This window comes from Schistocerca piceifrons, chromosome 2, assembly GCF_021461385.2.
Source record: "Schistocerca piceifrons isolate TAMUIC-IGC-003096 chromosome 2, iqSchPice1.1, whole genome shotgun sequence".
Taxonomy (NCBI): Eukaryota; Metazoa; Arthropoda; class Insecta; order Orthoptera; family Acrididae; genus Schistocerca; species Schistocerca piceifrons.
The window spans coordinates 467,647,081-467,663,801 of NC_060139.1; the positions used below are offsets into that span (position 1 = coordinate 467,647,081).

The 16,721-nt window shown below is 45.1% G+C and overlaps 1 protein-coding gene across 1 annotated transcript in view; it reads left to right on the plus strand.

The window, feature by feature from the left end:
- Nucleotides 1-15,630, plus strand: part of LOC124777408 (mitochondrial chaperone BCS1) — a 44,810-nt gene extending 29,180 nt beyond the window's left edge. Inside the window, exons 5-6 of the mRNA XM_047252803.1 lie at nt 15,014-15,131; nt 15,277-15,630. Of these exons, the coding sequence (XP_047108759.1) occupies nt 15,014-15,131; nt 15,277-15,538 (380 nt within the window). The 3' untranslated portion in view covers nt 15,539-15,630. The remainder of the gene's footprint in view (nt 1-15,013; nt 15,132-15,276) is intronic.
- The last annotated feature ends 1,091 nt before the right edge of the window (nt 15,631-16,721 follow it).

Genomic DNA, 16,721 nt, shown 5'->3' on the forward strand with positions numbered 1-16,721 from the left:
ACCCTACTGCTCTCTCTGAAACTCTCTACAACTTTTCATTCTTTCAGTTTATCCAGGTCCCATCTCCTTAAATTCTTACCTTTTTGCAGTTTCTTCAGTTTTAATCTACAGTTCATAACCAATAAATTGTGACCAGAGTCCACATCTGCCCCTGGAAATGTCTTACAATTTAAAACCTGATTCTTAAATCTCTGTCTTGCCAATATATAATCTATCTGAAATATATAATCTATTTTCCAGTGTCTCCAGGCCTCTTCCACGTATACAACCTTCTTTCATGATTCTGGAACCAAGTGTTAGTGACAAGTGAGTTATGCTCTGTGCAAAATTCTATGAGACAGCTTCCTCTTGCATTCCTTACTCCCAGTCCAGATTCACCTACTAATTTTCCTTCTCTTCTTTTTCCTACCTATGGTTTGGCTATTGGTATCACTGAGGCACGCAAACCTCCCCACCAATGGCAAGGTCCATGGGTCACAGTTAATTTTGTTAAAGTTTGAAGGAAGTCAGTAAGAGAGAGTTGAATGGTACTTTTTATGGCATGTCTAGTTGGACTAGAAAGTATGTGCATACAGGTGTCAAAGGAGGAATGGTAAATATTCAGCGATACAAAGGAACAATAATTCACACACAAAAAAGTCTAGCCAACATGGACTCTAAACTGCGTACCTTGAGAGCTGTGGGCACTTTTTCAGTAGAAGAGAAGTTTCACAGTAGCAAAGATGTAGTGCTCATAGCTCTTAATTAAGCATTTTAGAGCCCAAGTTTACTAGACTTTTTTGCTTCAAATGATCATACCTGTCATATCCCCGAATACTGACCGTTCCTTCTGGGACACCCTCTAGGAAGAAGTGTAAGGCTTGAATATAGTGCAATTGTTATTGCACAATGTCAGAAGCACTTAATAGCACTAAGATTGTCTTATGCCAAATGTGAGCTTCATGCAAGCATAATATTTCTGTATGTTCAGAAGCAGAGTGAAACAGTTTCCATCATCAGTTGTGTCACGTATGTAGACCAGACACTAGAACAGTCAACGAAGGAAAATAAGGGGAAAAACTTCATCTAGTCGCAAATTTTTGTACAATGGTAAGAGGAAATGTCAGGAACAACATACTAATAATCCTGACCGGTGGACAGTGAGCATTGGGGGGAGAGGTCCCTTTTTGTGATTTTATTGAATAACTCAAACTGCAGCTTCTAGCTAAAATGTTTGCCAGTACAAAATTAAACTATGTTACATTTCTTACAAAAAAAGGTCATATTAATTTTTTTCTCTAGGAATAATAGTTTCTGTGTTAGGCGATGTACAAAAATAACAATATTCGTGATATTCTATCAGCATGAGGGTGATCCGCAATAGTGTGGATTCTGAGGAAACTTTCAAACACCAAGATCACTAGTAAAGCGGGTCAGGGGGTTAGAATAGGCCCGAGGTATTCCTGCCTGTCGTAGGAAGCGACTCAAAGGAGTTTCACACGTTTCGGCCTTTTTGTGATGGTCCCCTGTAGGGTTTGACCTCCATTATTCAAAATTTTCCCAACAAGTGAGCCAATTAGGGAAGGGCGCCTTACAAGGTGCATCGTGTCCATCGTGCATTGAGATCTTTAGCCCCCTTTCTCATCATTGCAGTCCTGCCCATTCTCCATCTCTTGGGCAAGAACACTTTCCTAGGTGCATTTTCCACCATGCACTATGCAGTGTCGATTTCTGCCTCGACGATGACCATGGACTTCTTTGCACCTGATATCCAGTGTGGTAGCCAGTCTGTTGTGGTGAGGCCGCCGTGTACCCTGTTGGCTGTAGCCCCCTGACCACATAGGGATCGTTTTGCCGATGCCTGCACCGTTAACTTGCCACGTATGTCAAGGGATACATGCCCATCCCCCTGGGGCATTGGGACTCCTGGCAGTGGCCTTTGCTGCGACTGGGTGGCGCCCGTGGGGAGGACCCCTGATCGGAGTGGGTGGCATCAGGGCGGATGACACGTGATGAAGCGTAGTCCATCATCTCTTGCTGGTGATGAAACACCAGCAGTCTCTAAGTGATCACGAGCTCAATTCAACGCACAGAAGTACAACCCCCAAATCGTTCCCCTCCCTGGCCACACCATGGGAGAAACATCAGGCTAGGGATGGCAGCGGATCTTATTCGCCCCAGTACCTTGTATGTTTAAGAAGTGATGGGGAATCTTTCATGACAATGAAGCCTCATTTTTTTGTTGAGCATTTAGAGGACACGTTCGGGGAGGTGGAAGGCTTGTCCAAAATCAGATCTGGGTCAGTCTTGATCAAACCAGCATCCTCTGCCCAGGCACGGAAGTTACTCAATTGTGACAGGCTGGGGGATGTTTCTGTAACCATCACGCCCCATAAGAGCTTAAGTATGGTCCAGGGTATCATATTTCACAGAGACCTTCTTTTGCAGTCTGACAATGAGCTGTGCACCAATTTTGAGCGATGAGGTGTACATTTCATTTGGCATGTCCACCGGGGTCTGAAGGATGATCAGGTTGCCACTGGTGCCTTCATCTTGGCCTTTGAGGGTGATAAATTGCCCGAGAAGGTCAAGGTGATAGTCTACCTGTGTGATGTAAAGCCCTATATCCCTCCCCCGATGCGGTGCTTTAAGTGCTGGAAGTTCGGCCATTTGTCTTCCCGGTGTACTTACAGCGTCACATGCCGAGATTGCAGACACTTATATCATCCCAGTACTCCATGTGCCCCGCCTCCCATCTGTGTAAACTGCAGAGAGCACCATTCGTCTTGCTCACCTGACTGCAGGGTTCTCCAGAAAGAAGGGAAAATCATGGAGTACAAGATCCTGGACCGACTGACCTACACTGAGGTTAAGAGAAAATTTGAACGCCTGCATCCTGGGCGTATGACATCGTCTTACGCCACTGCTACAACAGTTCTGGCACCATCAGCTCTGCCAACCCAGTTCACCCCTTGATGGGAGGGGGGTGGCGCATTTCCCTCCCTGTTGCTCCTGCACACCCACCCCCTCCCAACCATTGGGGACGTCCACCCCCACTTCTAAGCCGGACAAGCGTAAGTCTTCTTCGGCTTCTCTTGCTAGGAAGGGGTCCCTTGCATCACTCCCTTCCCAGGTTTCATCTACATCTACATTTATACTCCGCAAGCCACCCAACGGTGTGTGGCGGAGGGCACTTTACGTGCCACTGTCATTACCTCCCTTTCCTGTTCCAGTCGCTTATGGTTCGTGGGAAGAAAGACTGTCTGAAAGCCTCCGTGCACGCTCTAATCTCTCTAATTTTACATTCGTGATCTCCTCGGGAGGTATAAGTAGGGGGAAGCAATATATTCGATACCTCATCCAGAAACGCACCCTCTCGAAACCTGGCGAGCAAGCTACACCGCGATGCAGAGCGCCTCTCTTGCAGAGTCTGCCACTTGAGTTTGTTAAACATCTCCGTAACGCTATCACGGTTACCAAATAACCCTGTGACAAAACGCGCCGCTCTTCTTCGGATCTTCTCTATCTCCTCCGTCAACCCGATCTGGTACGGATCCCACACTGATGAGCAATACTCAAGTATAGGTCGAACGAGTGTTTTGTAAGCCACCTCCTTTGTTGATGGACTACATTTTCTAAGGACTCTCCCAATGAATCTCAACCTGGTACCCGCCTTACCAACAGTTAATTTTATATGATCATTCCACTTCAAATCGTTCCGCACACATACTCCCAGATATTTTACAGAAGTAACTGCTACCAGTGTTTGTTCCGCTATCATATAATCATACAATAAAGGATCCTTCTTTCTATGTATTCGCAATACATTACATTTGTCTATGTTAAGGGTCAGTTTCCACTCCCTGCACCAAGTGCCTATCCGCTGCAGATCTTCCTACATTTCGCTACAATTTTCTAATGCTGCAACTTCTCTGTATACTACAGCATCATCCATGAAAAGCCGCATGGAACTTCCAACACTATCTACTAGGTCATTTATATATATTGTGAAAAGCAATGGTCCCATAACACTCCCCTGTGGCACGCCAGAGGTTACTTTAATGTCTGTAGACGTCTCTCCATTGATAACAACATGCTGTGTTCTATTTGCTAAAAACTCTTCAATCCAGCCACACAGCTGGTCTGATATTCTGTAGGCTCTTACTTTGTTTATCAAGCGACAGTGCGGAACTGTATCAATCGCCTTCCGGAAGTCAATAAAAATAGCATCTACCTGGGATCGTGTATCTAATATTTTCTGGGTCTCATGAACAAATAGAGCGAGTTGGGTCTCACACGATCGCTGTTTCCGAAATCCATGTTGATTCCTACATAGTGGGAAAGATGACACCCTCCAGTTGCTGAAGAGCCCAAAAGCAGCTGGTCGTAGGGCTTCACACTCATCCTCAGTCCCAGAGACTGAGCCAGTGAAGTCCTCCCAGCCAGGGAAACCCAAGGAGCGGTGAGAGAAATCCAAAAAGAAAACCAAGTAATTGCGGTGGTACCCACACCATCGCTACCTAAAAGCTCTGAGGCTGGGGATGGGGTGGAAATTTTGGTGTCCGCTGAGGACGTAGATCTCGCCAGACCCTCAGAAACAATGGATATAGATGCTCAGGCAATAAATCGGTGGCAGCAGGTGACTCTGAGGTGTAAACTGCCTCATTGAATGTTCCATGCCTTCCCAGTCTCACGATGTCATCCTCCAGTGGATTTGCGGCAGTTTTTCCACCACCTGGTTGAGCTATGGCAACTGTTTAGCTTTACATCTGCTATCTGCATTTCCGCGGCTATAGGGGATATTGCAGGAACCCGTAGCAACTATAATTGAGTGTCAGGTGGAGTTTGCGTTAATGTCCTAAACTCGGTCTGTAGTGAACATGTGCCCCTTCAAACCCCTCTTGAAGCTGTGGATGTCAGAATAAGGACAACACAGCTAAATAACTGTCTGCAATGTATATCTTCCTCCAGATGGTGCAGTACCCCTGAATGTATTAGTTTACGACCTTCCACTAAGGAAGGGATTCTATTTGTGTTTATCTGCTCTGCATAGTAACTAACAGTTCTTGATAAAACTTTACGTAGTTTTCGTGTTAGATTTCTTAGTGTTTTCTTGATCGTTTAGAACAGAAAGCGCCCTAAAACCGTCTTTTGTTTGTTTCGCGGCCGTTAGCCACTAGTCACTTGAATCAGCAGTTGTCTTGTGACAGCCAGAGCGAGAGCACCAGCAGCAGCGAGTACTGTTTGTATAAAGCGTTTATTTTGCATTTTGTTTACGACCATCCACTAAGGAAGGGATTCTATTTGTGTTTATCTGCTCTGCATAGTAACTAACAGTTCTTGATAAAACTTTACGTAGTTTTCGTGTTAGATTTCTTAGTGTTTTCTTGATCGTTTAGAACAGGAAGCGCCCTAAAACCGTCTTTTGTTTGTTTCGCGACCGTTAGCCACTAGTCACTTGAATCAGCAGTTGTCTTGTGACAGCCAGAGCGAGAGCACCAGCAGCAGCGAGTACTGTTTGTATAAAGCGCTTTTGTACTTATTTGCTGCGCTTAGCTTTTAAATAGTTTTTCTGGGAAAACCTAGCGTAGTTTTCGCGTCTCGTATTTCAGTGAGTGTTTCTTGATTATCAGAGTAGCTCATCAGAAGATTATCTTGGGAATTTGTCACTGTATAGAGTAGGGTAAACATAGTCATGTGTAGGGACTGTGGTTGTCGTGAGCGGACGCAAGGAGAATTGGCCACTCTTCGGGGGCAGGTGGAGGCTTTGTCTGTTAGGCTCATCGAGCTCGAGGCGCAGGCGTCGGCTCGTAGTGGCGTTGGGGCAACTGTGGTGAGACCTATGCCTACTTCGGTGGCCTTGGAATCACATGGAACCCCTGATGTCGCTGCGTCTTCCGGCAGTGAGCATCTTACCGGTCAGCCATCACTCCAGGGTGAATGGCAGACAGTGGTGGGCTCGCGCGTGCCTGGCCGAAAGGCAAAGGTGGGATCTGGCCGCGTGGCAGCTGCCTTACCCCTTTCCAACAGGTACGGGGTGCTTCCTAGTGGTGATGACATCGTTTCCGAGCCACCACAGGATGCCTCGCCTGTTGGGCCAGTGGCCGATTCTCCGGCAAGGTCCCGACAGTCACAGAGGGCGGGCCTATTAGTTATAGGGAGCTCCGACGTTAGGCGGGTTATGGAGCCCCTCAGGAAAATAGCGGGTAGGTCGGGGAAGAATGCCAGTGTGCACTCGGTGTGCTTGCTGGGGGGTCTCGTCCGTAATGTGGAGGAGGCCCTTCTGGCAGCTATTGAACGCACTGGGTGTGACCGGCTGCAGATAGTAGCACATGTCGGAACGAATGATGCCTGCCGCTTGGGTTCTGAGGCCATCCTTGGTTCCTTCCGGCGGCTGGCTGATTTGGTGAAGACAACCAGCATCGCACGCGGAGTGCAAGCTGAGCTTAATATCTGCAGCATAGTGCCCAGAGTCGATCGCGGTCCTCTGGTTTGGAGCCGTGTGGAGGGTCTAAACCAGAGGCTCAGACGACTCTGCAACTATAATGGTTGCAAATTCATCGACCTCCGTTATTGGGTGGAGAACTGTAGGGCCCCCCTAGACAGGTCAGGCGTGCACTACACACCGGAAGCAGCTACTAGGGTAGCAGAGTACGTGTGGCGTGCACACGGGGGTTTTTTAGGTTAGAGGGACCCCCCCCTTGGGCGAAACGATAAAATACCTGACGGCTTACCAGAGAGGACATTATCATCGTTGATAAAGAACGTCCGTCCTCAGAGACCAAAAACAGGAAAAGTTAACGTAATATTGGTAAACTGCAGGAGTATCCAGGGCAAGGTTCCTGAATTAGTATCTCTTATTGAAGGAAATAGTGCGCATATAGTATTAGGAACGGAAAGTTGGTTAAAACCGGAAGTGAACAGTAACGAAATCCTAGACACAGAATGGAATATATACCGCAAGGATAGGATAAACGCCAATGGTGGAGGAGTATTTATAGCAGTAAAGAATTCAATAATATCCAGTGAAGTTATTAGCGAATGCGAATGTGAAATAATCTGGGTTAAGTTAAGTATCAAAGGTGGGTCAGATATGATAGTCGGATGCTTCTATAGACCACCTGCATCAGCAACCGTAGTAGTTGAACGCCTCAGAGAGAACCTGCAGAACGTAGTGAAGAAGTTTCGTGATCATACTATTGTAATAGGGGGAGACTTCAATCTACCAGGTATAGAATGGGATAGTCACACAATCAGAACTGGAGCCAGGGACAGAGACTCTTGTGACATTATCCTGACTGCCTTGTCCGAGAATTACTTCGAGCAGATAGTTAGAGAACCAACTCGTGAAGCTAACGTTTTAGACCTCATAGCAACAAATAGACCGGAACTTTTCGACTCCGTGAATGTAGAAGAGGGTATCAGTGATCATAAGTCAGTGGTTGCATCAATGACTACAAGTGTAATAAGAAATGCCAAGAAAGGAAGGAAAATATATTTGCTTAACAAGAGTGATAGGGCACAAATCGCAGAATATCGGAGTGACCACCATCAAACGTTCATTTCTGAGGAAGAGGATGTGGAACAAAAATGGAAAAAATTCAGAAACATCGTCCAGTACGCCTTAGATAAGTTCGTACCGACTAAGGTCCAAAGCGAGGGGAAAGATCCACCGTGGTATCACAATCATGTACGAAAGGTACTACGGAAACAAAGAAAGCTTCATCATAGGTTTAAGAGTAGTCGAATCATAGCTGATAAGGAAAAGCTGAACGAAGCGAAAAAGAGCGTAAAGAGAGCAATGAGAGAAGCATTCAACGAATTCGAACATAAAACATTGGCAAACAATCTAAACAATAACCCTAAAAAGTTTTGGTCATATGTAAAATCGGTAAGCGGATCCAAATCCCCTATTCAGTCACTCGTTGACCACGATGGCACCGAAACGGAGGACGACCGAAGAAAGGCAGAAATACTGAATTCAGTGTTCCGAAACTGTTTCACTGCGGAAAATCGTAACACGGTCCCTGACTTCAGCCGTCGCACGGACGCCAAAATGGAAAATATTGAAATAAACAATATCGGAATTGAAAAACAACTGCTATCACTTAGTAGCGGAAAAGTATCCGGACCAGACGAGATACCCTTAAGATTCTACAGTGATTATGCTAAAGAACTTGCCCCCTTTCTATCAGCAATTTATCGTAGATCGCTGGAAGAACGTAAAGTACCTAGCGACTGGAAGAAAGCGCAGGTCGTTCCCATTTTCAAGAAGGGTCATAAATCAGATGCGAATAATTATAGGCCTATTTCGCTTACGTCAATCTGTTGTAGAATAATGGAACATGTTTTGTGTTCTCGTATTATGACGTTCTTAGATAATACAAATCTCCTTCATCATAACCAACATGGATTCCGCAAACAGAGATCATGTGAAACTCAGCTCGCCCTATTTGCCCAAGAAATTCACAGTGCCGTAGACACTGGCGAGCAGATTGATGCCATATTCCTGGACTTCAGGAAGGCATTTGATACGGTTCCGCACTTACATTTAGTGAAAAAAATACGAGCTTACGGAATATCGGACCAGGTTTGTGATTGGATTCAGGATTTCCTAGAAGAAAGAACACAACATGTCATTCTTAACGGTTCAAAATCTGCAGATGTAGAGGTAATTTCGGGAGTACCGCAGGGAAGCGTGATAGGACCTTTATTGTTTACAATATACATAAATGACTTAGTTGACAACATCGGTAGCTCCGTGAGGCTATTTGCAGATGACACGGTTGTCTACAAGAAAGTAGCAACATCAGAAGACTCGTACGTACTCCAGGAGGACCTGCAGAGGATTAATGCATGGTGCGACAGCTGGCAGCTTTCCCTAAACGTAGATAAATGTAATATAATGCGCATACATAGGGGCAGAAATCCATTCCAGTACGATTATGCCATAGGTGGTAAATCATTGGAAGCGGTAACGACCGTAAAATACTTAGGAGTTACTATCCGGAGCGATCTGAAGTGGAATGATCACATAAAACAAATAGTGGGAAAAGCAGGCGCCAGGTTGAGATTCATAGGAAGAATTCTAAGAAAATGTGACTCATCGACGAAAGAAGTAGCTTACAAAACGCTTGTTCGTCCGATTCTTGAGTATTGCTCATCAGTATGGGACCCTTAACAGGTTGGATTAATAGAAGAGATAGACATGATCCAGCGAAAAGCAGCGCGATTCGTCATGGGGACATTTAGTCAGCGCGAGAGCGTTACGGAGATGCTGAACAAGCTCCAGTGGCGGACACTTCAAGAAAGGCGTTACGCAATAGGGAGAGGTTTATTATCGAAATTACGAGAGAGCACATTCCGGGAAGAGATGGGCAACATATTACTACCGCCCACATATATCTCGCGTAATGATCACAACGAAAAGATCCGAGAAATTAGAGCAAATACGGAGACTTACAAGCAGTCGTTCTTCCCACGCACAATTCGTGAATGGAACAGGGAAGGGGGGATCAGATAGTGGTACAATAAGTACCCTCCGCCACACACCGTAAGGTGGCTCGCGGAGTATAGATGTAGATGTAGATGCACTGCTTGATCAACTCCCTAAACCTTTCCTACTTCTGGGAGATTTTAATGCCCATAACCCCTTGTGGGGTGGTACCATGCTTACTGGCTGAGGCAGAGATGTCGAAACTTTACTGTCGCCAGAGATGTCGAAACTTTACTGTCACAATTCGACCTCTGCCTCTTAAATACTGAGGCCGCCACACATTTCAATGTGGCTCATAGTAGTTACTCGGCCATTGATTTATCAGTTTGCAGCCCAGGACTTCTCCCATCTATCCACTGGAGAGTACATGACGACCTGTGTGGTAGTGACCACTTCCCCATCTTTGTGTCACTACCCCAGCGTCAGGCACATGGAAGCCTGCCCAGATTGGCTTTGAACCAAGGCAGACTGGGGAACTTTCACCTTTGCTGTCACCGCTGAATCTCCCCCACACAGTAACGTCAATGTGATGGTTGAGCAGGTGGTCAGAGACATAAGGCAGTCCCTTGGTCGTCGCTGGAAGTCGCTGAAGCAATTAAGGAGCGTCGGTGAGCTCTACAGTGGCACCCTTCCCTGGAGCACCTCATAGCCTTTGAACAGCTCTGTCCTGTGTTCGCTACCTTATCAAACAACAGAAGAAGGAGTGTTGGGAGAGATATGTTTTCACCATTGGGTGCCACACGTCACCTTCCCAAGTCTGGACAAAGATCAAACGTCTTTTCGTGTACCAGGCCCCAACAGCTGTCCCCCGTGTTACCATAAATAGTGAGTTACGTACTGACGCAAACGTGATTGCCAAGTAACGTGCTCGAGCCTCTGCACGGAGAATTACCCCACAGCCTTTCGCACACACAAACAGCGGCTGGAAGGGAACACCCTCTCATTCACTACACACTACAGTGAATCCTATAATGCCCCATTTACAGAGTGGGAGCTCCTCAGTGCCCTTGCACATTGCTCCCACAAAGCTCCTGGGCCTGATTGCATCCACAGCCAGATGATTAAACATCTCTCATCTGACTACAAGTGACATCTTCTCGTCATCTTCAACCGTCTGGTGGGATGACGTCTTCCCATCGCAATGGCGGGAGAGCACCATCATTCCGGTGCTCAAACCCGGTAAAAACCCACTTGATGTGGATAGCTATTGGCCCATCAGCCTCACCAACATTCTTTGTAAGCTGCTTGAACGCATGGTATGTTGGCGGTTGGGTTGGGTCCTGGGGTCACGTGCCTTGCTTGCTCCATGTCAGGGCAGCTTCCGCCAGGGTCGCTCTACCACTGATAATCTTGTGTCCATCGCTCTACCACTGATAATCTTGTGTCCATCGAGTCTGCCACCCGAACAGCCTTTTTCAGATGGCAACACCTGATTGCCGTCTTTTTTTACTTGCGTAAAGCATACAACACGACTTGGCGGCATCATAGCCTTGCCACATTGTATGAGTGGTGTCTCCGGGGACCACTCTCGATTTTTATCCAAAACTTCCTGTCGCTCCGTACTTTCCATGTCCAAGTTGGTGACTCCCATAGTTCCATCCATATCCAGGAGAATGGAGTCCCGCAGGGCTCTGTACTGAGTGTCTCTATTTTTAGTGGCCATTAACGGTCTAGCAGCATCTATTGGGCCCTCCGTCTCACCTTCTCTGTATGCATTTCGTAGTGCTGCTCCAGTACTGTTGTTGCCGAACGGCGCCTCCAGGGAGCCATCCACAAGGCGCAGTCATGGACTCTAGACCACGGCTTCCAGTTTTCAGCCGCTGAGTCGTGTGTCATGCACTTATGTTGGTGTCGTACCGTTCATCTGGAACCTGCGCTTTACTTTAATGACGATCCACTCACTGTAGTTGAGACATATCAATTCCTAGGACTGGTTTTTGATGCTCGATTGACTTGGCTCCCTCATCTTCATCGCTTAAGCAGAAGTGCTGGGAGCACCTCAATGCCCTCCGTTGCTTGAGCAACACTAATTGGGGTGCAGATCGCTGTACGCTGCTGCAGCTCTTCAGAGCCCTTGTCTAATCCCGAATTGACTATGAGAGTGTGGTTTATGGTTCGGCAGCGCCTTCAGCATTGCATTTACTTGACCCTCTGCACCACTGTGGGGTTCGATTAGTGACAGGAGCTTTTAGGACGAATCCAGTGACCAGCGTACTGCTGGAGGCTGGTGTCCCTCCACTGCAGATCAGACGTGCGCAACTGCTCGCCAGTTATGCAGCACACATTCATAGTTCCCCTGAGCATCCAAATTATGGTCTCCTTTTCCCGGCAGTTGCATCTCCCGCATCGGAGGCCCAGATCGGGGCTAACAATTGTGGTTCGCGTGCGGTCCCTTCTCTCCAAACTGGAGTCCTGCCCTTTACCACCTCTGCTTGCGGTCCGTTCATGTGCACCTCCTTGGTATACGCCTCGGCCGCAGCTTCGTCTGGATCTTTTGCGTAGCCCTAAGGACTCCGTTAACCCCACCGCTCTCCACTGTCACTTCCTCTCGATTCTTGACATGTTCCGGGGCTCTGAAGCAGTTTGGCTCAATGACTGATGGTCATGTAGGCTTCTCATATGTTCATGGGGGACATATTGAACAGCATTCTTGCCAGGTGGCTGCAGTGTCTTCATTGTAGAGCTGGCAGCCATATCTCGTGCTCTTGAGTACATCCGCTCCTGCCCTGGCGAATCACTTCTCCTGTGTACTGACTCATTGAGCATCCTACAAGCTATCGACCAGTGCTACCCTTACCACCCTCTTGTAGCATCCATTCAGGAGTCCATCTATGCCCTGGAACAGTCCCGCTGTTCCGTGGTGTTTGTGTGGACCTCATGACACGTCGGAATCCCCAGCAATGGACTTCCCAACAGGCTGGCCAAACAGGCATCTCTGAAGCTGACCTGCGTCCTGTCTTACACCGCGGGGTTTTCCGGCATTGGGAGACAGAATGGCATAACAGCATGCACAACAAACTGCATGTCATTAAGGAGACTATGAATGTGTGGAAGTCTTCTATGCATGCAGGCCTTTCGCAGGGAATCAGTTGTCCTCTGCCGGCTCCACATTGGCCATACGTGGCTAACATGCGGTTACCCACTCTGTCATGAGGACCCACCTCAGTGTCGCTGTGGCTCCCAAATGACAGTCGTCCACCTCTTGCTGGACTTCGACTGCCCCACTTTTAGCTGTTCTGTGGCAGACTTTTAACTTTTCCAGCACCTTGCCTTCGGTGTTGGGCGACAAAGCCTCCACAGCAGCTTTAGTTTTACATTTTATCTGTGAGAGTGGGTTTTATATTTCTATGTTGGTTTTAGTGCATGTCCTTTATCCCTCTGTGTCCTCCACCCTAGTGCTTTTAGGGCGGAGGTTTTAATTTGTTGCAGAGTGGCTGGCTTTCCCTTTGTATTCTCGTGGTTGGCCAGCCACTGTAATCTGCTTTCATGTTTTACTCTCTTCTGTTTCTAGTGCCTCTCTTGTTTTCTTGTCCTCTTTTGTCCCTTTTAGTGTTCGTTGCCTTCCCTTTGTTCTTGTGGCTTTTCTTTCCGTTTTGTGTTATGTTTTGTCCGTTTTATTTTCGCACTTGTGGCATTGTTTTATTAGGAACAAGGGAACAATGACCTCGTAGTTTGGGCCCTTCTCCCGCCTGTAAACCAACCGTTAGGTTCATATAACTGGTTTCCGCAAGACTATGTTGCCACCTTTGAATCTGCAGTAAGGTAGAACCGAAGTTGACAGGAAAAACAGTTAACTAGCATGATATAGCACTGTACACAAGTATTTCCAGTTACCACAATATGTGGAACAACAACATACCTTGTGCCTTATAACATTAGCTCATCTCTTTCATCTGTACTGTAAATGGCACTACATCACATATACATGTGTCAGTGTTATGAAATTCTCTGGAAATCAGCATGTCAAACAGAAAAGAAATACTATGTGCAAGCATGATACTAATGCACTGACTAAGAGTGCCCACATAGCTGACAACCGACTGAGAATCAGGGTAAACATTCTGTTACGTAAGCCCACCAGATGCCACTGTGGTGGTGTGACTCAATAATATCGTCTTCCATTGGACAAAAGCATATTACAGATAACTGTTTTACATTAAACAAAATCCAGTGTTATTACAACCTATATAAGCCATTGCAAGCCACTGGCATTTGAAGCTGACTGCAGAACTTTTCTACTGTCGCCAACATACATTCCGCATAAGGACCACGAAGATGAAAGAAGGGGGGGCCTCACATACGGAGGCATACAGATAGTCATTTTTCCTTTGCTTTTTTTGTGGGTGGAACAAGAAAGAAAATAATTAGTAGGGGTACAGGGTACCTTCTGGTACACTCCGTACAGTGATTGGTGGAGCATGTATGTAGACATCTTATAAAGATTTAGTATGAAATTCTACTTCTACTGCATATGCTTCCAGATGCTCGTCTGAGCAAAATTTAATAACATTACTGGTCTGAAACATATTGCAGTTTTTGATGACTATGGTGATTCCTCATTTGTTCATGTCAGAAAGTAAGAATGTAACTTAAATCACAGCTGATGAGGAATTTTAACACCTGGTCATATTTCAACTGATCTATAACTCTCATAATCACATAGAGTTCAACTTAAAATACATTGAACTCACTGGGGATAGAGATTCTGAAACGTGATTAGGGAAAATGATAGAACAAGCAGTTATACTACTTTCAGGTCCAGTGTCATGGCATTCATAAAAATTTTTTTTTTTAAATATCTTGGAAACGTAGCCTGTTCATTGCAGTCTACTGAGTCTAAAATTAATTATCCTGGGTATCTCCCCCTGCATGTTAATTTGAGGCACATGCACATTCATTAAATACTGCTTTACTTGTACACCAAACTTGTAAAGCCATTCCAAGGCTGCACAGACATTGTTACAGAAGAGGCCAGTTCTGCTGGAAACAACTGGAGCTTGAATGCTTGTTTGGCCACAAGGGCCATTCATCAGTCATCAGCTCGCCTGTCACTGGGTGAAAGCAGTGTGTAGAGTGGCTATTCTGATACCACATGGTGTAATGAGTCCAGTATTTTTAATATGTTGATCCTGCTCAGTCAGTGAGCATTCAATCATAATGTATACAAAAGAGCATGAAACTTTTATAAAATAGCAGGAAACAAGTTATGCCTGTTTTTAGCATACTACAATCATGCTATTAAGTTAGAATTGAAAAAAGTATTCATTCACTAACACACCAAAGTATGGTTTCTTTGCTCGCTATAAACGGTACTGCTCAGACAACTTTAACCACTGGTAAATTAACAACCATGTTTGCATTTGCTAAGTCCAGCTGTACTTAGTTTCTCACACACACACACACACACACACACACACACACACACACACACACACTTTATCAATGAAACAAATAAAAATTCAAAGGCTACATTGTACACTACTGAAGGATCATAATTTTAAAAGAATAATAGATGTTTCTTTCCTGGTATCTTTGCAGTAAAAACAGCATTTGAAGGCCTAAATCGTGTAACATTTAGTGGGCTTCTTAACTGCTTGGATGGGGTTGCTTCAACAGAAGCTCGCATTCTTTTCATGACGACAAATTATCTGGAAAGGTAAGGCATGCTGTCACGGCCTTTTTTGTTCTGTTATGATCAGTTACAAAATAGCAAACTCTTGTCAATATTTGAGCATGTGTAAGTATTCAGCTGATTTTTGTGTACCTTCTTACAACCAGGATTCAACCCTGCTTCTTCACAGGTTAGATCCTGCACTAATTCGACCTGGGCGTGTGGACCTTAAGGAATACATTGGATACTGCAGTTATCAGCAGGTTGAACAAATGTTTAGGAGATTCTATTCTGATCAGGCTGTTGGTGAAAGAGCTGCACAGTTTGCAGATGCAGTGATGAAGACCAAGAAACCAGTGAGCCCTGCACAGATACAGGGATATTTCATGTTTTATAAACAGAGTCCCGAAGCTGCTATGAAAAATGTTGAACAGATCTGGACCTTAGGCTAGCAGTGTCCATGTAGAATGAATTCTGTAATATAGTATCCCATTTTGTTAAGTCAACTGTATTGTAAATAATATAAAGTTTTATTTTTCACTGATCTTTTATTTCTGTCAATATTTACCATTTGTGGCATTTGCTACTGTGGTATCTTTAATTATCAGCAAGGCAGAGTTTATAAAACAATTATACAGTTAAGTTGCACTAATTATTAAGGAATTTCTATTAGCAGAATAAGTAGAAAATAGTGATCACTACTTGCCAAATAGAAGAGTGCTGCAGAAGTCGTCCTTCAGTGCAAACATATGTACACGCACACAGCCACTGTTCTCCCCCCCCCCCCCCCCCCTCTCTCTCTCTCTCTCTCTCTCTCTCTCTCTCTCTCTCTCTCTCTCTCTCTCTATCTATCTATCTATCTAACACTGCCAGCTCATCTAGGGTGAATAGTGATCTTCACTGTGGTGGAAACAGAGAAGTGGTCTGAGGGGAGGAGCAGTAAGTGAAACATTTAAGAGATATTGTGCCAATGTGGAACATGCTGAGTACAGGAAGAATGACTGTCATCTGCATAGGATGCTCGATAGGAGGTTGCCAAGAGAATGTGTGAGAAAATTTGAGGGATGAGGATAAGGAAAGACAGTAGGAAGGATATTCCTCATTTTAGGGTTAAATGGAAGGTAATGGAGAATGTGTTCCAGTAGTGGACACTATTTGTCTAATGGGGTGAGTGCTTCTTTGTAGCTTATCATTAGGTGTTGAGATAACACAAGAAAACTGTTCCTTAAAGAGATTGAGTGTTAAGTCAGTCTTCACAGGGTACAAAGTTCCTCTCATCACTGTGCAATATTAATAACTCCCAGTTCACATCCTTCTGGCGTGGATTCACTGAGGAATTCTTTTAGAAATGTAGTGAGATGATTTTAATTGTTTTATTTCAAAAATCTTGTTTCTACGAGAGTGAAGTCATCCAGCTTACTTTAACAGGAGAAACATAAAACTGATACATATATTTTGGATTCTAAGAGCGCATTATTGTCACTAATTGTATGTGACTTCTTTTGGATCACATTTGGTTATAAAACATAATGCCTGTTTTAGATATGTAACTTATAACAAGAAATAAAATAGACAGATCCGGTTCGTACATTATAATCTTATCACAGTTACTGTTATTCTTGATATACACTGTAA